General features: G+C 39.1%; 2 protein-coding genes across 2 annotated transcripts; both read left to right on the forward strand.

Annotated features, from left to right (window-relative positions):
* Window positions 1-1,227: 1,227 nt before the first annotated feature.
* LOC114535281 (putative ankyrin repeat protein RF_0381) lies at window positions 1,228-8,042 on the forward strand. The gene is made up of 8 exons (XM_028556653.1): window positions 1,228-1,389; window positions 1,450-1,612; window positions 1,676-1,810; window positions 2,018-2,413; window positions 3,170-3,447; window positions 3,958-4,704; window positions 7,251-7,363; window positions 7,619-8,042. Exons 1-8 carry the CDS (start codon window positions 1,228-1,230, stop codon window positions 8,040-8,042), a joined length of 2,418 nt encoding a protein of 805 aa, XP_028412454.1.
* Window positions 8,043-21,420: 13,378 nt separating this feature from the next.
* Window positions 21,421-25,849, forward strand: LOC114535282 (serine/threonine-protein phosphatase 6 regulatory ankyrin repeat subunit A-like). Its single transcript, XM_028556654.1, has 8 exons — window positions 21,421-21,903; window positions 22,261-22,720; window positions 23,018-23,184; window positions 23,347-23,809; window positions 23,885-24,007; window positions 24,206-25,288; window positions 25,487-25,642; window positions 25,842-25,849. The coding sequence occupies exons 1-8, from the start codon at window positions 21,445-21,447 to the stop codon at window positions 25,847-25,849; spliced, it is 2,919 nt and encodes a 972-aa protein (XP_028412455.1). The 5' UTR covers window positions 21,421-21,444.
* The last annotated feature ends 1,793 nt before the right edge of the window (window positions 25,850-27,642 follow it).

The raw sequence follows: 27,642 nt of genomic DNA on the forward strand, positions 1-27,642 counted from the left end.
TCATTATGCTAATTAGCTTAACATTCACCTTATCATTTGATAATTTTGAGCAAAACTCTCTTTATTATTGTATAAATGCGTACCAAATGGCACTAAATAGTCACAATGCATATTGATGACTTATATCGATAATGATTCCTCTGATGTAAAGCCAAAGTATAGAAAAAATATAGCATGTTAACATTGACCTTATCATTATATTTTGTTGTATAATGTTCACTCCCCCCTGGTAAATGGTTCTTTTGCAACAAATAGACTCCTTAAGTAGATAAGTTGAAAATAATGGGAAAATAAAAGTGGCATCTTAACATTCTACTTATCATGTAGTGTGGACGCGGACGGGGACAGTGACGGGGACAGGGACAGGGACGGGGACGGGGACGGGGACGGGGACGGGACGGGGACGGGGACGGGGACGGGGACGGGGACGGGGACGGGGACGGGGACGGGGACGGGGACGGGGACGGGGACGGGGACGGGGACGGGGACGGGGACGGGGACGGGGACGGGGACGGGACGGGGACGGGGACGGGGACGGGGACGGGACGGGACGGGGACGGGGACGGGGACGGGGACGGGGACGGGACGGGGACGGGGACGGGGACGGGGACGGGGACGCGGACGCGGACGCCAAGACTATAGCAATAGCTCTCTTGCACTAAAGTGCAGGCGAGCTAAAAAGAATAGCGGATTGACAGTGTTGTACAATGCTGTTAGAAAAGGTTCGTTAGAAATGGTAGAATATCTCGTTGAGAAGGGCGCTGATGTAAATGCCAAGAATACTCACGGGGAGACAGTGCTGCACTCTGCTGTTTATAAAAGTACGCTAGAAATGGTGAAATATCTTGTTGAGAAGGGCGCTGATGTAAATGCCAAGGATACTCTCGGGGAGACAGTGCTGCACTCTGCTGTTTATAAAGGTACGCTAGAAATGGTGAAATATCTTGTTGAGAAGGGGCTGATGTAAATGCCAAGGATACTCACGGGGAGACAGTGCTGCACTCTGCTGTTTATAAAGGTACGCTAGAAATGGTGAAATATCTTGTGGGAAATGGCGCTGATGTAAATGGAAAAGAGTACGACGCATGGACAGTATTGCAAAGTGCTGTTGTAAAAGGTTCGCTAGAAATGGTAGAATATCTTGTCGAGAACGGTGCTGATGTAATTGCCAATGATACTCTCGGGAAGACAGTGCTGCACTCTGCTGTTTATAAAAATAAGCTAGAAATGGTGAAATATCTTGTTGAGAAGGGCGCTAATGTAAATGCCAAGGATACTCACAGGGGGACAGTGCTGCTCTCTGCTGTTTATAAAGGTACGCTAGAAATGGTGAAATATCTTGTCGAGAAGGGCGCTGATGTAAATGCCAAGGATATTTTCAGGGAGACAGTGCTGCACTCTGCTGTTTATAAAGGTACGCTAGAAATTGTGAAATATCTTGTTGAGAAGGGCGCTGATGTAAATGGAAAAGAGTACGACGCATGGACAGTGTTGCACAGTGTTGTTGTAAAAGATTCGCTAGAAATGGTAGAATATCTTGTCGAGAAGGGCGCTGATGTAAATACCAAGAATATTCACGGGGAGACAGTCCTGCAATCTGCTGTTTCTAAAGGTACGCTAGAAATGGTGAAATATCTTGTGGGAAATGGCGCTGATGTAAATGCAAAAAATATAGGCGGATTGACAGTACTGCACAGTGCTGTGGGAGAAGGTTCACTAGAAATGATAGAATATCTTGTTGAGAATGGCGCTGATGTAAATGCCAAGAATACTCACGGGAAGACGGCGCTGCACTCTGCTGTTTCTGAGGGTACGCTAGATATGGTGAAATATCTTGTGGGAAATGGCGCTAATGTAAATGGAAAAAAGAATAGCGGATGGACAGTCCTGCTCAGTGCTGTTGTGAAAGGTTCGCTAGAAATGGTAGAGTATCTTGTTGAGAAGGGCGCTGATGTAAATTGTAAGGAGACTAACGGGAAAACAGTGCAAACAGTGCTGCACCTTGCTGTTATTCTAGGTAGGCTAGAAATGGTAGAATATCTTTTTCAAATGCGGGCTGATGTAAATGGCAAGGATAATGACGGGGAGACAGTGATGCACACAGCTGTTACTGAAGGTAACTTAGAAATGGTAAAATATCTTGTTGAGAAGGGCGCTGACGTAAATGCCCAGGATAATGACGGGAAGACAGTTCTGCACTCGGCTATTACCGAAGGTACCTTAGAAATGGTAAAATATCTTGTTCAGAAGGGCGCTGATGTAAATGCCAAGAATACTCACGGGGAGACAGTACTGCACTCTGCTATTTCTGAAGGTACTCTAGAAATGGTGAAATATCTCGTTGAACAGGGCGCTGATGTAAATGGCCAGCGTTCTGACGGGTGGACAGTGCTGCACTCTGCTGTTTATAAAGGTACGCTGGAAATGGTGAAATATCTTGTTGAGAAGGGCGCTGATGTAAATGCCAAGGAAACTCACGGGGAGACAGTGCTGCACTCTGCTGTTTATAAAGGTACGCTAGATATGGTGAAATATCTTGTGGGAAATGGCGCTGATGTAAATGGAAAAGAGTACGACGCATGGACAGTATTGCAAAGTGCTGTTGTAAAAGGTTCGCTAGAAATGGTAGAATATCTTGTCGAGAACGGTGCTGATGTAATTGCCAATGATACTCTCGGGAAGACAGTGCTGCACTCTGCTGTTTATAAAAATAAGCTAGAAATGGTGAAATATCTTGTTGAGAAGGGCGCTAATGTAAATGCCAAGGATACTCACAGGGGGACAGTGCTGCTCTCCGCTGTTTATAAAGGTACGCTAGAAATGGTGAAATATCTTGTCGAGAAGGGCGCTGATGTAAATGCCAAGGATATTTTCAGGGAGACAGTGCTGCACTCTGCTGTTTATAAAGGTACGCTAGAAATTGTGAAATATCTTGTTGAGAAGGGCGCTGATGTAAATGGAAAAGAGTACGACGCATGGACAGTGTTGCACAGTGTTGTTGTAAAAGGTTCGCTAGAAATGGTAGAATATCTTGTCGAGAAGGGCGCTAATGTAAATACCAAGAATATTCACGGGGAGACAGTCCTGCAATCTGCTGTTTCTAAAGGTACGCTAGAAATGGTGAAATATCTTGTGGGAAATGGCGCTGATGTAAATGCAAAAAAGATAGGCGGATTGACAGTACTGCACAGTGCTGTGGGAGAAGGTTCACTAGAAATGATAGAATATCTTGTTGAGAATGGCGCTGATGTAAATGCCAAGAATACTCACGGGAAGACGGCGCTGCACTCTGCTGTTTCTGAGGGTACGCTAGATATGGTGAAATATCTTGTGGGAAATGGCGCTGATGTAAATGCCAAGAATACTCACGGGGAGACAGTACTGCACTTTGCTATTTCTGAAGGTACTCTAGAAATGGTGAAATATCTCGTTGAACAGGGCGCTGATGTAAATGGCCAGCGTTCTGACGGGTGGACAGTGCTGCACTCTGCTGTTTATAAAGGTACGCTAGAAATGGTGAAATATCTTGTTGAGAAGGGCGCTGAGGTAAATGCCAAGGATACTCACGGGGAGACAGTGCTGCACTCTGCTGTTTATAAAGGTACGCTAGAAATGGTGAAATATCTTGTTGAAAATGGCGCTGTTGTAAACAGCAAGGATACTACAGACGGCTGGACAGTACTGCACTATGCTGTTTCGTATAGTTCTTTAGAGATGATGAAACATCTTGTTGAACTGGGGGCAGATGTAAATGGCAAAAAGACCGATGGGTGGACAGTGCTGCACTCTGCTATTTTTGAAGGTACGCTAGAAATGGTGAAATATCTTGTGGGATATGGCGCTAATGTAAATGGAAAAACGAATAGTGGATGGACAGTCCTGCACAGTGCTGTTGTGAAAGGTTCGCTAGAAATGGTAGAGTATCTTGTTGAGAAGGGCGCTGATGTAAATTGTAAGGAGACTAACGGGAAAACAGTGCAAACAGTGCTGCACCTTGCTGTTAATCGAGGTAGGCTAGAAATGGTAGAATATCTTTTTCAAATGCGGGCTGATGTAAATGGCAAGGATAATGACGGTGAGACAGTGCTGCACACTGCTGTTACTGAAGGTAACTTAGAAATGGTAAAATATCTTGTCGAGAACGGCGCTGATGTAAATGCCAAGGATAATGACGGGGAGACAGTGTTGCACTCTGCTGTTTTTGAAGGTAAGCTAGACATGGTGAAATATCTTGTGGGAAATGGCGCTGATGTAAATGGAAAAAAGAATAGCGGATGGACGGTGTTGCACAGAGCTGTTGTAAAAGGTTCGCTAGAAATCTTAGAATATCTTGTCGAGAACGGTGCTGATGTAAATGCCAATGATACTAACGGAGGGACAGTCTTGCACCATGCTTTTCGTGTTGGTGATTTAGTAACTGTCAAGTATTTAGTTGAACAGGGTGCTGATGTTGGCACCGCTGCCTTTGCACTCCTCCAAATAGCTGTTGAAAACAACTTCGTCGCCTTGGTCAATCTTCTTTATGAGAAAGACAACGCGATGTGGAGAGAGCAAACGATCATTGTTAAAGGGCGAGAAATAAATCTTCTTGAATGGAGCATTCACCTTGGGCATGATGAAATTACAAATATCCTTAACAAGTCCATAAAACATCGTGAGAAAATTAAGAAGTTGAAAACTACGAACTGTAACCAGTTAGAAGAGGTAATATTTAACAATATTATAAGAGATAATATAACCTAAGGCAATGGGGATGTTTAGAAACAAAGGACATCGCAGCTCGATGACGCGCATTTTGCAGCCAATCGGTGACATAATCAATTCCCTACCAAACTGCGACTACGGAACTCGCGCGATATACAAAACAAAGATTAACCATTCAGATGCGCACCAAACCTTACCTATATATATATGGATTAGTTTAGAGATGTTAGATTGGGTAGGTTACACAACTAATGGCGTGATGGGTCTTTTTCAATTGGGGGGAGGGGAGTTGCTGTGGCAAAGTTTGCGCAAAAAAATTTTGTCTTCCGAATTTTTCAATCGATTTTTTCTACAACAGCTGGTGTAGCGTTTTACTACCAGGGGCCAGTTGTATAAAAGACTAGTTAACTTCTAACTGTAATAAGGGCAGAAGTCGGAGTCGTGTATTTCTGAGTTAACTAAGATTTAACTATGCAACGTGTAGTTATAATTTTACACAAGCGGCTCAGTTGTTTTGTTTTTCTTTTCCTGGAGAAATCTTTTTAGTGCAAAATTTCTTTGCAGTATTGTGCAGATTGATGAAAATTTGAGCGAGTCAGTCATAGAGTAAACTTTCCGGGAGGTAGGCGTGGTTCATGTTTATGGTCATTTTTTAGTTCGGTCATCAGTTTAACTTGTTTAATCTATCAATTCTCTATCCATTTTGCTAAGTTCGCAAAAATATTGAGGAATCTTACCGTTACTGTAAATTAAAATATTGCTTTTCCGTGGTGTGAGTTTTGTTTGAAAGGAATTTAGCCCCCTAAAGACAGCGCGCATGTGCCGTCGCACATGAATTGGCAGAGTTTGGTACGGAGATGAATTATAATGGGGATGGATGCGACATTGCATGCGATGTATTTTGTCAGTGTTTATTGATGCAAAATATATTTTAAAGATTGTGTGTTTAACATCATACTTTGTGCTCAAATCGTGCAACATCAAGCTCAAATCAAATTACATTCACAATTACATTGAAACAAGAAACGAGGATTGAGTGTTGCTTTAAATATTTCGGACCCATACTCATTTAGATGCCTTGCAAACCTAAATGTTGTTTGATCGAGACATTCAGAAGCACATCGCACTTTAAAAAGTATAGAAGTTCAATTGTTTAAAAACGTAAATAAACCGCATGATACGTTCACTTTGTTTTACACTGTGGAATTCGCGCCGACGTGTCAACGCGCCCATACACGACCACATCTTATTAAACGGCGAAATAGCAGCGATATTAGTAAAATAGGACCAGAATCTACATGTGTTAAATATATTCTTACCCCAATTAAATCTGAACTTAATCCAAAAGCATCAAAAGAACGGTTCATTGGTTCCTCTAGGAGAAATTGCGGTATCATGCAAGCGAAATCAAATCGCGCATCGGTAAATTAGTCAGAGATTTGAGCTGTGCACCACAACTTCTGGGGGGACAAAACTGTGACATAGTAGATACGGTTACGTACACTTTTCAAATATATTAAATGAAAAAAAAAACAAATAAAAACAAAACAAAACTTAGGCGAATTTTCAACTCCGTCCCTCATGCCGGAGTAGTATAGTAATCAAAATTACTATCCTGCATGGCTAACGTAATTTGAGCCGTTACTTTTGAGTATAATTTTTTCATTCTAACGCTTTTCTACATTGGTGTATCTCTGAAATGAATATTGTGATGTTGCTACTCTGAGTCACCAACCGGGTAAGCTGAAAAAATAGCTTGACCACGTTCCCTATGTCTGCCACACTAAAGGCAGCGTACAAATTTTGCCATATCCTCGTATCGTGTAATACTGAGCAACAAAATTATTAGCAATAAACCTCCTGTTTTATTAAGGCTAACATTTGACCTGGTTCTTTATATTTTAACTGGCATTAACCGGCATTCAAAGTCCAACAAAAGATGATTTCAATGGGGGTTATGTTTTTTATATAACCTGTAGAATATAGAATATTATTATTATTATTATTATTATTATTATTATTATTATTATTATTATTATTATTATTATTATTATTATTATTATTATTATTATTATATTTATTATTATATTATTATTATTATTATTATTATTATTATTATTATTATTATATTTTATTATTTATTATTATTTTATTATTATTATTATTATTATTATATTTATTATTATATATATTATTATATTATTATTATTATTAATTTTATTATTATTATTATTATTATTATTATTATTTTATTCCAGAATATTTCGCTCAAAGAATGAACGGAACACCGGGGAGCTAGGCTCAAGCAGCAGCTTCCACCGCCCCGGCTCGCATAAGCCTATTATGAACAACGTATACAGGATTTTCATTCGAATTATGTCTTTCTGATAAAATCACTTGCAAATATAGTATTGATTTGAGATTTCGATATTTAGAAGTTGAGAATGTACTTTTTAAATTGTGAATGTGTTCTTGCTTTTTTCTTCTCACTGTGGAATATTTATCGTGTTGTTTGTTTTTTTTTAAATATTGGCATTCCGATACAGGCTTTTGTCGCCGACAAGCAATTCAGAATTAGCGATGGTGGATATTCAAATGTCTATGTTGGTCTCATGAAGGATGGGACTGAAGTTGCTGTTAAGAAAATGCTGGTTCAAACGTGTGATAAAGTAGCTGAAAACGAAAAGGAAATTATGGAACTTATTAAAACAAACGACTCACCATTTATAGTGAGTTATCGACATTTTCACCGTGACGATACCTTCATATATCTTATTCTTGAACTTTGCGAAGAAACCTTGAGTGAACTTGTTCGTGCATCCAGTATTGAACATCTACAAGAGCATGGTCCACGAATGATTAAGGAAATTCTAATCGGACTTGAATTTCTTCATGGTAAAAGAATATTACACAGAGATCTAAAACCATCAAACGTCCTGGTTGATATCGAGGGTCGCATGAAATTGGCAGATTTTGGATTAAGCCGCGTTCTAAAAGAGGATGAAACGACGGTTAAAACAGATGTTAAAGGCACTTACGGATGGATGCCAACAGAAGTAATTGAAGCAATAGACACAAAAGAAAAAAGTCGTTTCAAAAGAAAATCGGATGTCCAGGTAGCGGGTATGATTGCTTTCTTCATCTTAACAAAAGGTGAACACCCTTTTGGATCTTCGTTAGATCGAATGAGAAATATTTTAAAAGGAAACCCTGTGAATTTGAAGAAACTTGGTGATCGTAAAGCTCGAAAGTTTGTGTCTTGGCTGATTAGTCACAAGATTGATAAGAGACCTTTTGCTGAGGAAGCGCTGTGGGACTCTTTCATTAATAAAGATTGATACAGAACTATTTTACGGAGAGGAAAGCAATGTTATGAGAAATTATACCAATATTTTAACTTTATGAACAACGAGTTTGTAAGGAAAACAATTATCTGAATTTCACAACATGGTATTCTACCAGAGGATCATCTAGTAATCTAGACAAACTTGTACAAAGAACAGTTAGTTAACCTGATAATCATTCTATAAATTATAAACGTTGGTGAACTGCTCTTCTTAATAAAAGGACCATAATTTTCGGCAATAGTTTGTGCAGTCGTAGTGTAATTTTTACCCCTCTAATCGGTTCCTAGCATATGCCTAGTCGGTTCATACTCGTGCCCTGGTCCTTTCGTATACTGCGTGCGACGTTAACACGAGAGGATACAAAGAGTTTGGTACAAGGATAAACTATAAAGATAGCTGGGAGATTGCATAAGATGTATTTGTCGGTGTTTATTGATGCAAGGAATATTTTAAGGATTGTGTGTTTACCATCATGCTTTGCGTGGTCAAATCAATTTCACATTTCACGCCTAAAAGTCTAGATTTCTGTTTATAATCTATGCGAAATTTGAAATTTATTTGCTAATTTACCCTTCTAATGAAAATGCAAGACAGTTAGTGGATGACTTTCAAGGCAAGATGTTAGCAATAATAGTTGCAAAGCATGACGGTTGATTACCATTCTTAAATAGTTCTTGTTCCTTAACAGCGCAAAACAACCATGTGTGTGTGTTTTAACAAACTAGTAGGTCGTTTAGGGCGAATCTACACAACCGTGGACCCAGCCTGAAAATATATACTGTATATAACCGTAGAGAGCTTGTGAGTCAAACTTCACGAAAACTTGTTCCATTCGTATGTATAGCAACATAGTCTAGTGATATACCTTAAGATATACCTTCATAGTCTACTGTCCTCTGTAATGACACTTACTGGTTTTTATGACTTTTTATTGTTGTAATATCTATATAGATAACTAAATACAAGAACTATAACCAATCTCTGATATTTAAAAAAAAAATTTAGGAGAACCAGCACTTTCAATCTTGGCATTACAATTTTCACACATATATATGAAGGGTAGTCTCAGTGATTTGGAGCAGTGGGTTGCATAATAGAGTTTACACGCGTTTTGATTGCGTAGACGGTCGCCGGTAGCTTCGTTCATATTCAATTGGGTTTGGTCGTTGAAATACGCGTTAAGTTTAACCGAAATTATATTATTATTATTCACACCCGCACTCAACTATCGCGCATGACTGTTTAAACCGTCCAGAGATATTATGAAACAGCTTGTGTATCACACATTTTTTATGGTTTTTAAAATCCTTTGTTGTCATTGGTTGACTAGCGGTCCGTGAAATCCATAATCGGACGGTGGTCCGTATAATTATTTCGTATTTGGACCAGTATCCCAGATGTCTCATGTAGTTCAGCCATATCTGATATTTCACAGTAGAGACCTCACGCTCGGTCAATAATCAGTTAATATACTGGATAGTTTATAATGACTTTCTGCTGATGAATCATGCAAATGCTGTATGGACTTAATTTCATATTCAGACATTTGAAAACGAACATTAGCTTTTTTGCTGTAATTTGTTACAATATCGTTTTCTGATATAGATTATTCCTGACTTTTACATGACCTTAAATTTCCAACATTTTTACTTATGTGGTAGGAATGTTGTTTTGACAGAATATTCCTGATTTTGAGTCACACTGGAAAAATTTGATTTGATTTTTTGTTTTCTATTGGCCCATTTTTATCACGTGTTTTGCCCCCATAGAAAACATATATTTTCCCCTAACTCTCCTGACGAAAGCCCTTAGGTCGAAACGTCAAGAAGCGTTTTGGCTATTTTAGGCAGTTTTTGTAGTACTAAACTTGTTCGAACGGCACCTCACCCACTCACATTTTACTCTTTCTTTATCTGTTGATATGATGATGTAAGAGGCTTAAAAAGCTGTTTATAGCGATGAACACTTTCCGCAAAGAATATTGAATTGCTGCACACGAAAATTGCCTCCAGCGAATGCCCTAAGAGTCTTTTGATTGTTTGTCATTAGGAGGAGAAGTCACCTGATTGCAAAAATGTTTTTTACCAGTTATCATTCCGGTTGTGTTCGTCATAGTTCAGTGGTTCAGACGTGACGCGCTCGCTTTCTCAGTCACTGATGTGTATACTGGAGTGACTGCACGACATCACGCATTTATCGCGCTCTAAAGACTCTATATAGGTAAGATACTGAGGTACATTACCTTCATAGAAGCCAATCCATCGTAAACATCACCCAGTTGTTTTATATCTCCCTTTCAGATTTCCACGAATTTTCGAGCAATTCAGCGTTAATTCTCTTGTGTACTGTTCCCAGTTCCTAAAGAGAACATGAAACTATAATCAAAATTTTCTTGTAGAATAAATAATTGTTATACAAGAGTGAGGTATTTGAGTACATGATAAGGTCTATGTACACTACACGATTAGTTGTATTCCATTATAAGATTTACGCCTGTATTCAAAAAGCTCACTCACACTCACACTCATTGAGTGTGACATATAAATTTCGTTAATGTTGATCAATGAAAAATTTTTTTCTGATTAGATGAATGATGATATAAGGTAAATCACTAAAAATCAAGCCCCTATTCGGCTGGAAATACCGCCATTGAAACGTTATGAGAAGATTAAGATCTCCCACTCGATAAGTTTGAGTGTGAGTGAGCTTTTAGAATTCAGACGTTAGACAAATGCAAAAAAGGGCCTATATGCCATAATCTTCATTCAATTTAGTTCAGGTTGGAATTTAAAGTGTCACGCTGGTACGTGTGTTCATACGTTCACATACGCCAGGGTACGAATCATATACGACAAATCACTCACTCACTCATGCCCGTTATGCCGGCTGACATGTAGGGCGGAAACAAAGGTACTCCACTCCTGTCTGTTCTGGGCCAGCTTTTGAACAGTCCCCATGTGTGATGGAGGGTCTTAAGCTCCCCTTCTACGGTTCGACGCTAGGTGTTCTTGGGTCCGTGTCCGTTTCTTGTCCGTTTCCGTTTCCCCTCTGGCGTCCAGTGGAGGGCTGTGCAGGAAATGTTACCAGGTTCTCTTCTCATCACATATCCGATCCATCTCCATCGCCTTTGCATGACGATGGTGCCCATGCTGTCTTGGTTGCAGCGGGCGAGAAGTTGTTGGATGGAGATGGTCTCGGGCCAAAATATTCGCAGGATTCTTCTAAGGTTCTTGGTGTGGAAGATGGACAGTTGTTTCAGGTCGCTTTCAGTCATCCTCCAGCATTTTGTGGGATGATTTCCACACGTTGTTTATCATACGACAAATCGCGTAGTGTAAATGGGCCATTAGCAATCACCATGATCGTCACCACAGCTAGTAAGAGCATACTGGAATTAGTAAAATTGCAAAGTTTGGTTTACAAAATGTTGTAAAATGCAGAAAATACAGCCTTGTCATTTTTTGTGTACAGTCGCAACGCATGCAAAATTATTTTATACATCAGTTGGCAAAGTTAATGTATTAAAAATTTAACTATGTTTGCTACAATGATTTAGATGATAAAAAGCAAAAACTTCAAAGTTCCACTGGATTGTCATAAAACGGTAGGTATTGCATGTTTATTAATTAAACCACTTGCAAATAATTGCCTGAGTTCACTTGTTAGCGGTATCTAAAGCAGTTCATGACGAGAGTTGTAGGTTTTAGGAAAGGGCGCATTATTTTGCAGACACAAGAAACTCTATAGACCACATTAAACTACGTGAAAGCAATCATCGTTCTAGTTACGCCATTGGTGATGATAAAAATTTATTCCTCACCAGACTTTTTAATTGTTTATTACTAGTTCCACGAGCTTTCTAGTATGAATCACGATGTCACCCCAACAGGAGTTGTGATCTCTCTAGCTGATGCCGGAGTTCCCAGTGATGCAGTTGACATCGTGGTTTTTGCGAAAGTTTATTCTGGTCAAACACCAACGACAGGGTCGAAAGTTTCATAAACGTCTATCTAAAGGGCGCAAGTGGTATTATTGAAGACGAAAGGCAACTAATGTACTGCACATACCCTCAAACTGCCGTATCGGTTAATTCAGAAAATATGGTTTTTCCCATAAAAAGCAACTCGAAGACTATTACAGCCCAAGTGGATGGTACTTTTCCGTCAAGAAATTTTGCTGCTACAGTTAAAATTCATGGTTACTATTTCTTTTGTTGCCAATAAATTGTAGAAGGTATTGTTTTTTAGAAGCTAATAATTTGTTATACAACATTTCGCATAAATGACCTAGAATTGTTTTGTTTCAAATTATCTCTTTTAGCCTCGCGATTCAACAGACATTCCAATAGAGAGCTTTTGATAGTGACAACGGGCTACGACAACGGTTGAAATGGTTTTTGTCCACTGTTGGCACCAACTAAGATGTTATTTACAAGTCATCCCGGGTGATTTTATTGACTTAGTTTGAAAAATATAAACTGTTCATGATAGTAGAAAAACACCAAATAAACTTGTTCTTTTTGTATGCATATCAGTATAGTATAATAGATACACGTTCTGTCCTTTGTCACGAGACGTTTATAACTTTTATAACTTTCGTAATCTGTAATTTTGATCATTAAAATTAAGAACATAAATGATAAAACAAAATTTATAACCATGGCGACAAAAGTTTGTCAAAACCAGCACCACTGCCTCCCCCAGCAGCTGATCTCAATAAGTTCCTGAATGTAACTGTTTTACCGGGTATGGACGTATGCAGTATCACGGACCTGTTTTCGACAAGTCGAATCTTGGGTAGAAGGGCGGAAAATAATAACAAACGACCTTTTCTATTATTAGCTATGTTCCACCAGTTTACTGAAAGAGGTAGATTAAAGATTTTAAAAAGCAGCTCGTAAAGACGTACACTTTTATTGAGAGTTATTTTTAATTGCTGCAGAGTTTAGAATTCTTCTTGGCTATGATAGAAAAAAAATCGCTCGAAACGTTGTTTGATTGTCAGGCATTAGGAATAGAAGTCACCTGTTTTCCAACCTGGTTATCACCAGTTATTCAACCAGTTCTAAATGATTGGCTTAAAATTATACACGCGCTTCCTTAGACTCTGATCTATCAGTATAGCTGAACGTGATCTAGGAGCCGGTTGTTCGAAAGTCTTTTAGCTTTAACGGCGGATAAGTTCAAAATGGAAAGCAAAATCATTTATTTATTGAACAACTCAGCTGAAATATTTCGATGTAAATAATTTAATTTTCAGTGGAAGTACTTATATAAGGCTGGTTGAAGAGGCTGGTTCAGTCGTGCACAAGATGTATGAGGGTATTTTTAAACTTGGGTTTCACCACCGTTTAAGTTAAACGCCTTTCAAAGAGGTTAAACCACTTTACCTTTCTGGAACCTAATCCATCGATTGTTCCAGATTATTCAGATATGAAACTTTGTTTTAAATATCTTGCTAATAAATTCATTAGTACAAAAATTAAAAATAAAATATTTCAAATCATGTAAGCGGAAAAATTACTTGTGTTTCCGAGATTTGTAAAGTAAAATCAAAGTAATCGTTTAGTTTGATAACAAAATATTATCAAAATGGCACAATTTGCATGTTAGCATCAAAATAATTAATGTGGTACACACTTCTTCACAGTTTCTGACCTGAGGGCCTTCATTAGGAGAGTTAGTATGAAAAACGAAGACGATATGAAACTATATTATATGCAACACGAATTTGCATGTTAGTCTAACTTTATATGTAGGCAAAAAGATGACAATAAATCACGACAGCTAGTAAACGCATACTAGAATGAGTAAAATGCCAATGTTTAGCTGCAAAATGTTTTAAAATGTACAAAATACGGCCGTGCGAATTATTGTATAATTTTGACCTTTTTTACCCTACTAAAGCCTGAGAACTAGTTTCGTTTACTGAGCAATCTTACTTCCGGTGGGATTACTTCATCGACAGAGCATACAGCATACAACCATATTAAGTATGATACCAGAAAGTGATTGGATGGCTAACTAATATTACGGGATAACTAATAATATTATTGACCATATTTGATATCGTGATCGAAGACTAGGTCAGGAAAGAAGACTACAAAGGTTTTTCATCCAAATTGTATTTGTTTTATTTTGGATGCCGTGTCGTCATCGTTGGATATCAACTATTTAAGGTAGAGAGTTAATGAATAACCCTGCTTAGTCAGTAATTTGTTCAATACCACAGAACTGAGACGCAACTAATAATCACGGGATTATCGAGTATCATATTTGTGCGAGGCATATGGTGTGTAGCAGTGTTAATTAACCGTAGAGACCCAAACTATACCAAGAATAGCCCTAGAATAGTCAATAACAAGACGGCAAAATCGAGGGTGCGTATTCATACATTCTTCTTGTATCCCCTACTGATTCCCTTTTAAAGACGATTGTTTCAGTTACGGTTTATGAACATTAATATACATGTATAAAGAATATACACTCTGATCGTACAGTTGACACTTTCTGTGGTGACTGGTCTAAACCCCTTAGCAGTTGTGTTGCTCAGAATTTTGTAAAGTCTGTTTTAGACATATTTTCGTTTCATAAAAAACTTGCCAATATTTCAGAGCTGGCGTCATGACAGTTGGATACTAAAAGAAGCTTTGTCTTATTTGAATTCATTTTAATTAATTTTCCGTTGAGGACAACTTTTGAAATGTTGCTTAATTTGTTTTGAACAGAAAATATTCGTAGAACAGACTTCACATCATCCTTAATAATTAGGGATTCAGGTTAGCATGCAAGTTCGCAAACAGCATTGTGAATTAAGAAGCGCATGACTAGAAAGATCGAGTGATCATATGAAAATCGAGCAATATCGGCGAGTATTGGCTATTGTTATGGTTGCATGGAGGGTCTATTGCATGTAAAGCATTTTTCGTTCGTTTGTTTCTCGATCGTCGATACGCGATAGACAACCGAAACATATAGTTGGCCTAGATTAACGTTAGAAAACAAAAATTGGGTCGTGTACGCTGATCTGTTATGCCAGTATATTAGATAAAGCAGTGAACTTTACTGAAACAGTTAAACTGGGACGACTACTCGGCTGCTATCTCGTCTGCTTTTGTCTTCACCGTAGACAATCCCGCCGACGTAAACAAAGAAAAGTGACTGGGAATGGTCTAGATTTGGCTATAAATTGGTTCCAAAGATAGCTGTTATCCTTCTAGGGCCGATTTGACGAAAATTAGATAATGATTCCGCTGGATAGTGATTTTTCCACAGTTTTAATCATTTGGAGCTAACAGTAATTAATAACTTGGTTTTCAGGTTCCCATCGCGCTATTTCGAAGATGACGGTCAGGCAAGATGATATGACTTTGTTATAAGCACCAAAGAAGATTGTAAAAAATAATATAAGAATGACTGAACTCAAGGAAAATGATAATGTTGTGATGTCCCAGGCTGAGGACAACGACGTAACTTCAAGCTTTACGGAAAACAATAATATCGCTTCGTCCGAAAATAAACAAGCCCAGTCTGTTAATAAACAGAAAGAAGTTGAAGATGAACTCCAAGAAAAAGGCATTCAAAACGAAGAATGTGATGGCGGTGAGAATTAAAACAAATGTCCTATGATAGAAGTAAAAATCCTATCCTCTACTAACTCGTACATTTTGATCAGGGTTGCAGATAGACTGCCTAATTGGGCGGGGAGGGGTTGCATATTCATATGTTCATGTTTATATATCGTAGGAACAATAGCGTAGCAAAGAAATCAGACGGGTGGTATAAAGGCGGCTTTCGAACCATTCAGTGCAAAATGTCGCGCGTCCGATTTTTTGCAATCCCTTTCTTTGAAATGTGTTAATTCAAAATCATCTAATGCATGGGATTATAGTTCCGCTTGATTGTTTGTATTTCATAAAAAAGCGATCGCAAAAAGTCGCGCTACATTTTCATGATGAATATATAGAGATTACTTCATGGTTGGCGAGTGCGTACGATTTTTATGCACGAGTTGTGAAGGATCGCAATACGAACGAGTGAGCGCAGCGAACGAGTGAGTTTGCAATCTTTCGCAACGAGTGCATAATAAAAATCGTACAAACGAGCCAACCATGGAGTAATTTGTTTATTAAATGTGTATAGAGATCAATTTGACAACGACACGCTTTAAATATACAAAAACACAGCGAGCAACAAAATCAAAACTTTATCCATCATAACAGATTTATTACCGCTCAGTTTCTTTGTAATTTTGTTCAATAGAAGTTAGATATTCTTTCCGAAAGATTTGAGAATGTGCTGAATGTAAAAATATCTTGAATATGAGAATTATGTTTTGAATTTCACTCCTATATTTCGACGCCATCTTGAAAGAAAATTTAAACAAATTACCGCCAAAATGACATACGACAATTTTTCACGTGTGAAGAATATCGTACGTCCAATCAAAGCCGTGTAAGGCATTTTTTCACACGTGAAAAACATCGTACGTCCAATCAAATTGCATGAAATTTATTTACACAGTGAAATACGATTTTCATTTCATCATTCTGCTGTGCATAAATCTCTATACACATATAATATATGAATATACACCCCCATAATTAAGCTTCTGGCTATACGGCCCCAACCATCAAGGTCCCGCAATAATTGGCCTAGGCAATTGCGTTCGCTATTGGCAAAGGCGATACTAAAATTAATATAAATGAGTAAGATAATAAATATCCCATGGGAACCATTCAGCCTATTCAATAATTTTAATTTCTACCCTATAACCCGTTAACACATTTTTAACTTTCTTATCCTCGAGCCGGTGCGGAGCACCGTGCGAGGGTACTAATTCCACCCGGAGATAAGGAATTACACCCGGGACCCGGGAGAACATAGCGGAATCCAAAGTCGCCTAAATTTGGACCATGGACGTTCAATGGTCATGGTACTTGTGCGCACGGGCAAAATTTGAACGAGTGACGACTGGTAATTAGCAACTTGCTGATTGGCTAAGACGAAGCGTTTGTGTTTCAGTGAAAAACGTCAGCAATTTGACTGTCATTTTGCAAACTATTTTTTTAAAAAATGCATAAAATGTTTCGAAAACACAATATGAAATGTGGAATCAAATAACAGATAAAACACTTGGAAGAGTTTAAAATATTATCAGAACTGGAAGAATTTGCGGTGAAAAGGAACAACTCGTTTATAATCCTTGAAATGGTAGGAGTCTATTTTGTTTATTTCGAGGTTTATTTTGTGTTTGCTGTACGAATACATTTTATGACCTTGGTATGTACAGTATGTCGTTTTGCTCGGTTTTGCGAAGACGTGACCGACTATTTAAGGCTTTACATCATCGTTTTAACTTCAAAAAGAGTTCTTAAAAGTGTAATTCGGAGTTTTAATATAACAAGTATCACTTATAGAGTCGACTGCAATCACTGCATGAATTTAATAATCGAAAAACAACATTCGACGTTCACTGCTTAGTTATTTATATTATTTGTGCTATCTTGATGTTTTGAAGGTTTAGTTATAGTGAAGTATTAACTCTCACTTAAACTGTGAAAGTCTATCGGCTGTATTCTAAAAGCTCACTCACACTCACACTCAAGTTAAACTCGAGTGAGCTGCTTCCAAGTGTGATTGAAGTGTGAGAATAAGTGGAGTGTGAGTATAACTTTGCACTTGGAAAGGGCTTACTCATTTGTCAAGCAAACTGGTCAAATTGCATTCAAAAAGCTTACTCAAGTGTGACTAACTGGAGTGCAGTTCAGTAAACAATCATGTATGTACGAGTTTGATTTTCTCGGCTGTGAAGTCTAAAGACAACGTGCAGTGAGATGTCCCAAGGCAGGCAGTATTTTTAACAACTAGAAAAGTCACTTCTTACAGAGTTAGTTGCAAAACACAAAGACGTCCTGGAAAGTAAAAGAAATGATTTTAGGACAATATCCCAGAAAAACGCGTTGTGGGAAACGTTATCGCAAGAATTTAATTCGCAGTCAGGTGTGACTAAGCGGGATGCGAAACAACTTAAGAAATGTTGGGAAAATTTGAAGAAGCGTGCCAAAAAGGTTCTTGCTAGAGAAAAACGGGCTGCTAAATTAACTGGTGGTGGTGTATCCAATAATCCACATCATCTGCAGACGAACAATCATCGGCTATTGCTTCAAAAATCCCTGTTTAAATAGACGGCCTAGAAAACCCTTTTCGGATGACGATAACTACGAATCTGGTAAGAGTATATGCTATAGTAGAAAGATTATGGTATTGGGCATGTTTCATTTCTCATTCATTTAATTGAAACCGAAAATGGCGAGGCTCAGTCTAGTACAACAGTACAGTTACTCCGCATCAAGAACCGTCAACTGTTGTAGAAGCTGCCTTGTCGTTACCAACGACCACAAAGAAACCAATATCTGCGGCTCAAGAGCGTTGTTTGAGCATGCAAGAACAACAACATGAGGCGGAGGTGGAATTGTTGGTTATTAAAAAAACCGAGTTGATCACTGAACACACAAGAAAGCTTGAAGTGCTGGACGCTGAACTGGAGTATTGGAATTCGATGAGAAAACGCGTGAAACCTAACGAAGAAGAACAGCAGAGACCATTAACCCGTGCTAGGATGCACAAACAATAATTATTGAAATGAATGATGTTAAACGCCAGAAATTAAGCTTGCTTTGCTAGCATATTCTCATTAGGGAATGTTATATTATTCTTTAGACGAGCAATAGCTTTCGACACGCGTTTTATAATGCGACTTGCTGATGGCTGGGATATTTCACATAAGTCCGCACATGCTAACTGGAACGTACCAGTCGCATAAAATCGGAGAGTTATCAGCAGTTGACTATCAGCGGGAATAGGTCTTCCCCTGTCGTTATGTGCACGTATATGTCATATGTGGTCGAATAATTCGCAGCAACTCCTGAAAAGCATCCTTTGTTAACCTATATCTCCTCCTAAATTGTTCATCGTCATACGTGTCTATATTGGACGTATATGTCTTCCGTTTATTTCTGTTATTGAATATAATATTATCGACGGCATTCAGTCTTTTTTGCCATCTGCCGGCCATGTTTTTATGACATACACACTCGTGAGGGCAGGTCAAGGGAGGTATACATTTCACTCACACTTCACTCCACTTTTAGGCCTCATTGGAGGGTGAGTAACGTCTTTGAATGACTGAAGTGTGAGTGTAACAATCAACTCAACGAGTTCGAGGGGGATCTCATTGAGCTGTAAGTTTCACTCATTGAGCATAAGCGTCCACTCGTTAAGTGTGAGTGTGAGTGAGCTTTTAGAATACAGGCGTATAACTTAATGCAACGGAAAGCAGCAGGAAAACGGGTGATTTCACTTCACCTTTACGACTGTGTTTGTTTCTGAAAAATTTGAAACATCAGCTATCGGCTTTACATTTAGGACATTTCATAATATTGAAGGTTAGGTCTGGCTAGCTCAGGAAATATTTTGCTTCGTTTGAAATGGCGAGGGGTTGCTGCATGCATGTATTTCTAGTCACCTGATACAATGTAGCTCGTGCTCAAGGAAAAACTTTTTAACAATTAGATTACGAGCTCGAGATTTCTATGAGGTGATAGTTGATGAGGGCGAAGCCCGAATCAACTATCACCTCATCGAAATTGAGAGCAAGTAATCTAATTGTTTTAGTATAATCAGTTCATCCTCAATCAAGTTCATCCTCAGAAACCTCAGAAAACCGCGAGCCGGAGGCCATTTTTCTAAAAGAATACGCCAGAAATGCGACTGTTTCGCTACTCGCTATCTATCAACAATTAGATAGCGAGTAGAGTAGCCAATCAAATTTCAGCATTTGCAATAGTATGCTAATATGATTCTACTAAATAATTATACGGCACATTTCGCCAAAGTCCCCTATGCATGTGTTGAAAATATGTATTTATCATGCACCTCTAATATTTAAGACTTCTTGGAGGTGCTTGCCTCCCCGAAATAAATCCCTGACGTGAACGGATTTTAGGCCTTGTTCGGAAGACAAATTAAGTTATAGTTATCACGGTTTACAGCCGTTTTCTCTCGATTATTGTATAATTTCACCTCTTCCAGAAATCACTCATGCCTGCGTAATGCGAGCCGATAAATTGTTGGAGTCTCACCCGCAATGAAATTTCGTTGGGCACGGCCCGGTTATTTATTTTTCATCTTTCTTTTTCATGTAAATTGCATCTTAATGTTTCATATTTATAGGTATTGAGAAGAAGAAAGAGACAAGTGGAAGTATAAATCTCTGTGAAGCAGAAAAAAATAAATTTTTGGACGAAATAAAAAAGCAAGTTAAATGCGGTGAAAACAAAGAAAATCGTTGGAAGAAGACAATTCTTTGGCGCGCTATTCAGTTTAGTCCAGTAGATCAAAATATTGTTAAATATTTAGTTGACAATGGAGCGGACATTTATTCCCAGAGCGAAAAAGGTGAAACAGTTTTGTCGATAGCGACGAGAAATTGTTTATTTGATCTTGTTAAGTATTTTGTTCAATATGGTCCTGAACATAATTTTCAAAATGATTCCAAAGTTCTTCAGGGTGCAATACAGTCTCGATCATTAGAAATGGTGAAATATTTCGTTGACGTTTGTGGGGCTGATATACATTGTAAAGATGATTTGGGAAATACTGCCTTACATCATGCTGTTTATGTTAGTGGCACAGAAATTGTCAAGTACTTAGTTAAACAATGTGGTGCAGACATGAATGCTAGGAATCCAGACGGCGGGACAATGCTACAACTTGCTAATGCAGAAGGTGCACTGGAATTGGTGAAATATCTTGTTGAACAGGGCGCTGATGTAAATGGCCAAAGTACTGACGGGTGGACAGTGCTGCACGCTGCTGTTACAAAATCTACTCCAGAAGTTGTAAATTATCTTGTTGAGAAGGGCGCTGATGTAAATGCCAAGAATACTCACGGGGAGACTGTGCTGAACTCTGCTGTTTCTGAAGGCACGCTGGAAATGGTGAAATATCTTGTGGGAAACGGTGCTGATGTAAATGGAAAAAAGAATAGCGGATGGACAGTGTTGCATAGTGCTGCTACTAAAGGTACGCTAGAAATGGTTAAATATCTTGTAGGAAATGGCGCTGATGTAAATGTAAAAAAAAGTAATGGATGGACAGCCCTGCACAGTGCTGTTTATACAGGTTCGCTACAAATGGTAGATTATCTTGTTGAGAAGGGCGCTGATGTAAATGCCAAAAATACTCACGGGGAGACTGTGCTGCACTCTGCTGTTTCTGAAGGTACGCTAGAAATTGTTAAATATCTTGTGGGAAATGGCGCTGATGTAAATGTAAAAAGAAATAGCGGATGGACAGTCCTGCACAGTGCTGTTGTAAAAGGTTCACTAGAAATGGTGGAATATCTTGTTGAGAAGAGCGCTGATGTAAATGCCAAGAATACTCACGGGGAGACAGTGCTGCACTCTGCTGTTTCCGAGGGTACGTTAGAAATAGTGAAATATCTTGTCGGAAATGGTGCTGATGTAAATGGAAAAAAGAATAGCGGATGGACAGTCCTACACAGTGCTGTTGGAAATAGCTTGCTAGAAATTGTAGAATATCTTGTTAAGAAGGGCGTTGATGTAAATGCCAAGAATAGTCACGGTGAGACAGTGCTGCACTATGCTGTTTCTGAGGGTACGTTAGAAATAGTGAAATATCTTGTGGGAAATGGCGCTGATGTAAATGGAAAAAAGAATAGCGGATGGACAGTGCTGCACAGTGCAGTTGTAAAAGGTTCGCTAAAAATGGTCGAATATCTTGTTGAGAAGGGCGCTAATGGAAATGCAAAGAATACTCACGAGGAGACAGTGCTGCACTCTGCTGTTTCTGAGGGTACGCTAGAAATAGTGAAATATCTTGTGGGAAATGGCGCTGACGTAAATGTAAAAAAGAACGGGGGTTGGACAGTGTTGCACAGTGCTGTGGCAGAAGGTTTGCTAGAAATGGTGGAATATCTTGTTGAGAAGGGCGCTAATGTAAATGCCAAGAATACTCACGGGGAGACAGCCCTGCACTCTGCTGTTTCTGAGGGTACGCTAAAAATGGTTAAATATCTTGTGGAAAATGGCGCTGATGTAAATGTAAAAAAGAACGGGGGGTGGACAGTGTTGCACAGTGCTGCTACTAAAGGTACGCTAGAAATGTTAGAATATCTTGTTGAGAAGGGCGCTGATGTAAATGCCAAGGATACTCACGGGGAGACAGTGCTGCACTGTGCTGTTGCTGAAGGTTCGCTAGAAATGGTGAAATATCTTGCGGGAAATGGCGCTGATGTACATGGAAAAAAGAATAGCGGATGGACAGTGTTTCGCAGTGCCATTAGAAAAGGTTCGTTAGAAATGGTAGAATATTTTGTCAAAAATGGCGCTGATGTAAATGCCAGGAATACTCACGGGGAGACAGTGCTGCACTCTGCTGTTACTGAAGGTACCTTAGAAATGGTAAAATATCTTCTTGAGAAGGGCGCTGATGTAAATGCCAAGGATAATGACGGGGAGACAGTGCTCAACTCTGCTGTTTCTGAAGGTACGCTTAAAATGGTGAAATATCTTGTGGGAAATGGCGCTGATGTAAATGGAAAAAAGAGTCACGGATGGACAGTGCTGCACACTGCTGCTACTGAAGGTACGCTAGAAATGGTAAAATATCTTGTTGAGAAGGGCGCTGATGTAAATGCCACGAATAGTCACGGGGAGACAGTGCTGCACTCTGCTATTTCTGAAGGTACGCTAGAAATTCTGAAATATCTTGTGGGAAATGGTGCTGATGTAAATGGAAAAAAGAATAGCGGATGGACAGTCTTGCACAGTGCTGTTTATAAAGGTTCGCTGGAAATAGTAGAATATCTTGTTAAAAAAGGCGTTGATGTAAATGCCAAGAATACTCACGGGGAGACAGTGCTGCACTCTGCTATTTCTGAAGGTACTCTAGAAACGGTGAAATATCTTGTGGGAAATGGCGCTGATGTAAATGGAAAAAAGAACAGCGGATGGACAGTGTTGCACAGTGCTGTTGTAAAAGGTTCGCTAGAAATGGTGAAATATCTTGTTGAGAAGGGCGCTGATGTAAATGCCAAGAATACTCACGGGGAGACAGTGCTGCACTCTGCTGTTTCTGAAGGTACGCTAGAAATAGTGAAATATCTTGTCGGAAATAGCGCCGAAGTAAATGTAGGAGGGAACGGGGGTTGGACAGTGTTGCAAAGTGCTGTGGTAGAAGGTTCGCTAGAAATGGTGGAATATCTTGTTAAGACAGGCGTTGATGTAAATGCGACGAATACTCACGGGGAGACAGTGCTGCACTCTGCTATTTCTGAAGGTACTCTAGAAATGGTTAAATATCTTGTGGGAAATGGCGCTGATGTAAATGTAACAAGGAATAGCGGATGGACAGTCCTGCACAGTGCTGTTGGAAAAGGTTCGCTAGAAATGGTTAAATATCTTGTTAAAACGGGCGTTGATGTAAATGCCAAGAATACTCACGGGGAGACAGCGCTGCACAGTGCTGTTGTAAAAGGTTCGCAAGAAATGGTGGAAAGTCTTGTTGAGAAGGGCGCTGATGTAAATTGTAAGAAGACTAACGGGGAAACAGTGCTGCACACTGCTTTTTTTAAAGGTAGGCTAGATATAATGAAATATCTTGTTGAGAAAGGCGCTGATGTAAATGCCAAGAATACTCACGGGGAGACAGTGCTGAACTCTTCTGTTTCTGAAGGTACGCTGAAAATGGTGAAATATCTTGTGGAAAAGGGCGCTGATGTAAATGGAAAAAAGAGTCACGGGTGGACAGTCCTGCACACTGCTGCTACTAAAGGTACGCTGGAAATGGTAAAATATCTTGTTGAGAAGGGCGCTGATGTAAATGCTAAGAATACTCACGGGGAGACAGTGCTGCACTATGCTATTTCTGAAGGTACGCTAGAAATTGTGAAATATCTTGTGGAAAAGGGCGCTGATGTAAATGGAAAAAAGAGTCACGGATGGACAGTCCTGCACACTGCTGCTACTAAAGGTACGTTAGAAATGGTAAAATATCTTGTTGAGAAGGGCGCTGATGTAAATGCCAAGAATACTCACGGGGAGACAGTGCTGCATTATGCTATTTCTGAAGGTACGCTAGAAATTGTGAAATATCTTGTGGGATATGGCGCTGATTTAAGTGGAAAAAATGATAGCGAATGGACAGTCTTGCACAGTGCGGTTGGAAAAGGTTCGCTAGAAATGGTAAAATATCTTGTTGGGAAGGGCGCTGATGTAAATGGCAAGAATGCTCACTGGGAGACAGTGCTGCACTCTGGTATTTCTGAATGTACGCTAGAAATTGTGAAATATCTTGTGGGATATGCCGCTGATGTAAATGGAAAAAATAATAGCGAATGGACAGTCCTGCACAATGCTGTTAATAAGGAGTGGCCAGAGATGGTAAAATACCTGGTTAAAAATGGTGCTGATGTAAATCGTAAGGATACTAACGGACGGACAGTACTGGAGATTGCTGTTAATAAGGAGTGGCTAGAGATGGTAAAATACCTTGTTCAAAATGGCGCTGATGTAAATGGAACAGATGCTGACGGGTGGAGAGTTTTGCATTGTGCTATTGCAGTTGGTAAATTAGACGTTGTTCAATATCTCGTTGACCAAGGTGCTGATGTAAATAGCATCAATACTAACGGGGAGACAATGCTGCACAGTGCTGTAATAATAGGTGAGCTAGAAATAGCTTACTATCTTGTTGAGAAGGGTGCTGACGTAAATGCCCAGAGTAATGACGGGAAGACAGTCCTGCACTCGGCTGTTAGTGAAAGTACGTTAGAAATGGTAAAATATCTTGTTGAGAAGGGCGCGGATGTAAATGGCCAGGGTACTGTCGGGTGGACAGTGCTGCACGCTGCTGTTACAAAATCTACAACAGAAGTTGTAAAATATCTAGTTGAAAATGGCGCTGTTGTAAGGGGCAAGGACGGCTGGACAGTACTGCACTATGCTGTTTCCCATAGTTCATTAGATATGGTAAAACATCTTATTGAACTGGGGGCAGATGTAAATGGCAAAAAGACCGATGGTTGGACAGTGCTGCATGATGCTGTTACAAAAGGTACGCTGGAAATGGTAAAATATCTTGTTGAAATAGGCGCTAATGTAAATGCTAAGAATACTCACGGGGAGACAGTGCTTCACGCTGCTGTTTCTAAAGGTAGGCTGGAAATGGTGAAATATCTTGTGAGAAATGGCGCTGATGTAAATGTAAAAAAGAATAGTGGATGCACAGTCCTGCAAAGTGCTGCTGTAAAAGGTTCGCTAGAAATGGTAGAATATCTTGTTAAGAAGGGTGCTGATGTAAATGCTAAGAATACTCTTGGGGAGACAGTGCTGCACTCTGCTGTTTCTGAAGGTACGCTAGAAATGGTGGAATATCTTGTCGAGAACGGTGCTGATGTAAATGCCAATAATACCAACGGAGGGACAGTCTTGCAACATGCTGTTCGTGTTGGTGATTTAGGAACTGTCAAGTATTTAGTTGAACAGGGTGCTGATATAACTGTTAGAGGTGAATACCTCTTTTCTGTTGGCATTGTCATCCTTCAAATGGCTGTTAGAAACAACTTCGTCGCCTTGGTCAATCTTCTTTATGAGAAGGATATCGCTATGTGGAGAGAGCAAACGATTATTGTTAAAGGGCGAGGAATGAATCTTCTTGAATGGAGCATTCACCTTGGGCGTGATGAAATTGCAACTATCTTTAAAAGGTCCGTAAAACATCGTGAGAAAATTCAGAAGTTGAAAACAACGAACTGCAACCAGTTAGAAGAGGTAATATTTTAAACATATCTGAGATTGTATTAAGTTTTATAAAGTTTAAAAAAGTTAAGTTAAGATTATAAAGTTTTGCAAAATAACCTAAAGCTATGGGGAAGTTTACGAACAAATGACATCGCAGCTCGATGAAGCGCATTTGGTTTCTGTAGCTAATCGGTAACATAATCAACTGCCTACGAAACCGCGACTACAGAACTCGCGCGATATACGGGTCCAGTTTACCAAAACTAAGATTAACAATTGAGATGCGCACCAAACCATGCATGCATATATCAAAAAGAACTGCTCAAATGTTGCTATTATCGTATGTAACAGGAATCGTGACAATCTATCTTTTATTGTACACTAGCGGTCAAAAAGAACTGTTTAGATACAATTAAATAAAAAAGAAGCGAATATAGGAGAGAGCTTTATAAGCATTTTGTTTAATTCTCTTATTCCAAACGTGAGAGTGAATTGACAATATTTTAATAATGTAATGCAACCTGCCACACTTCCAAGATATAGTCAAACAATGGTTTCAGGAAGAAGGGGTCCCAGAAATGGATTGGCCTGCACAGTCAAAAGACCTTAACCCTGTTGAAAATCTGTGAGACAATGTCAAGGGGATAGTGCAAGAACGGAATTCATTCATAAATGGTCCATGATTTATGCGTTGCTGTAAAGACTGTCCATAGAATGAATTTCCTATGACCGCTAAGATTACCACCTTAACAGAAAGTTTGCTAAGCCGGTGTAAGGCCGTCATCAATAACAAGGCCAAAGGAAGGTCAACAAAATATTAATATTTCATACAGCTTAGCATGTAATTTAGTCTATATTTACTCGTATATATTGTTAGTGGGACAGTTATGTTCATTTGAGAGCATTTTAACTTGTTTTGAGCAGTTCTTTTTGACCGCCAGTATATATATATATATATAAATATATATATATATATATATATATATATATATATATATATATATATATATATATATATATATATATATATATATATATATGTATATATTAATTAGTACATTAGTATAAAGATGTTACATTGAGTAGGTCACAACCCCAATAGCGTGAGGGGCCCCTTTTAATTGGGAGGGGGGGGGGGGTTGCTGAGGCAAATTTTAAGCAAAAAATTTTTGGCCTCTATTCTAAAAGCTCACTCACACTCACACTTGAGTCGCATTCCAGTGAGGTGGACTCAAAAAGGGTTGAAGTGTGAGTATGAGTGGAGTTTGAGTGATCTGTGGTACTCAGTTAGGTACCCACCAAATTCGGGTTAATTTGTATTCACCGAGATCACTCAAGTGTAACTTACCTGAGTCGCACTCACCTTTGTTATCGAACGCAGTAAAGTGTAGCTTACTTTACGCAGTAAGTTGCACTCGGCATTGATAATGAGTACGACGAAAGACGTCTATTTGAAGAGAATAATAAAGCATACAAGTTGGTTAAAATGTCCCAAACAAGGCAGTATTTTTCAGAACTGGAGAATTCGCTTATAACCGAATAAGTTGCAAAACAAAAGAATGTCATCGAAAGCAAACGGAACGATTACAAAAGCATTCAACAAAAAACTAAAGCTTGGGAAACACTGACAGAAGAGTTTAACTGCCAGGCGGGTGTCAACAAGCATGAAGCAAAACAAATAAAGAAATGCTGGGAAAAATATCGGGCGAAAAAAATATCGCAAAGGAGAAGAGAGAAGCTCAACTGACTGGTGGTGGTATGGCGTCG

Source organism: Dendronephthya gigantea, unplaced genomic scaffold, assembly GCF_004324835.1.
Source record: "Dendronephthya gigantea isolate DGI-Jeju-01 unplaced genomic scaffold, DenGig_1.0 000115F, whole genome shotgun sequence".
In the NCBI taxonomy this organism is placed as follows: domain Eukaryota; kingdom Metazoa; phylum Cnidaria; class Anthozoa; order Malacalcyonacea; family Nephtheidae; genus Dendronephthya; species Dendronephthya gigantea.

Coding starts and splice junctions, on each gene's coding strand:
- LOC114535281 (XM_028556653.1), top strand. CDS start 1,228: ATGGTGAAATATCTTGTTGAGAAGGGCGCTAATGTAAATGCCAAGGAT. Junction 2,414..3,169: donor GCACTCTGCTGTTTATAAAG/GTACGCTGGAAA, acceptor CAAAAAAGATAG/GCGGATTGACAGTACTGCAC. Junction 3,448..3,957: donor TCGTTGAACAGGGCGCTGAT/GTAAATGGCCAG, acceptor GTAAATTGTAAG/GAGACTAACGGGAAAACAGT.
- LOC114535282 (XM_028556654.1), top strand. CDS start 21,445: ATGGTGGAATATCTTGTTGAGAAGAGCGCTGATGTAAATGCCAAGAAT. Junction 21,904..22,260: donor AGAATACTCACGAGGAGACA/GTGCTGCACTCT, acceptor CTTGTTGAGAAG/GGCGCTGATGTAAATGCCAA. Junction 25,289..25,486: donor TCACGCTGCTGTTTCTAAAG/GTAGGCTGGAAA, acceptor CTGTTTCTGAAG/GTACGCTAGAAATGGTGGAA.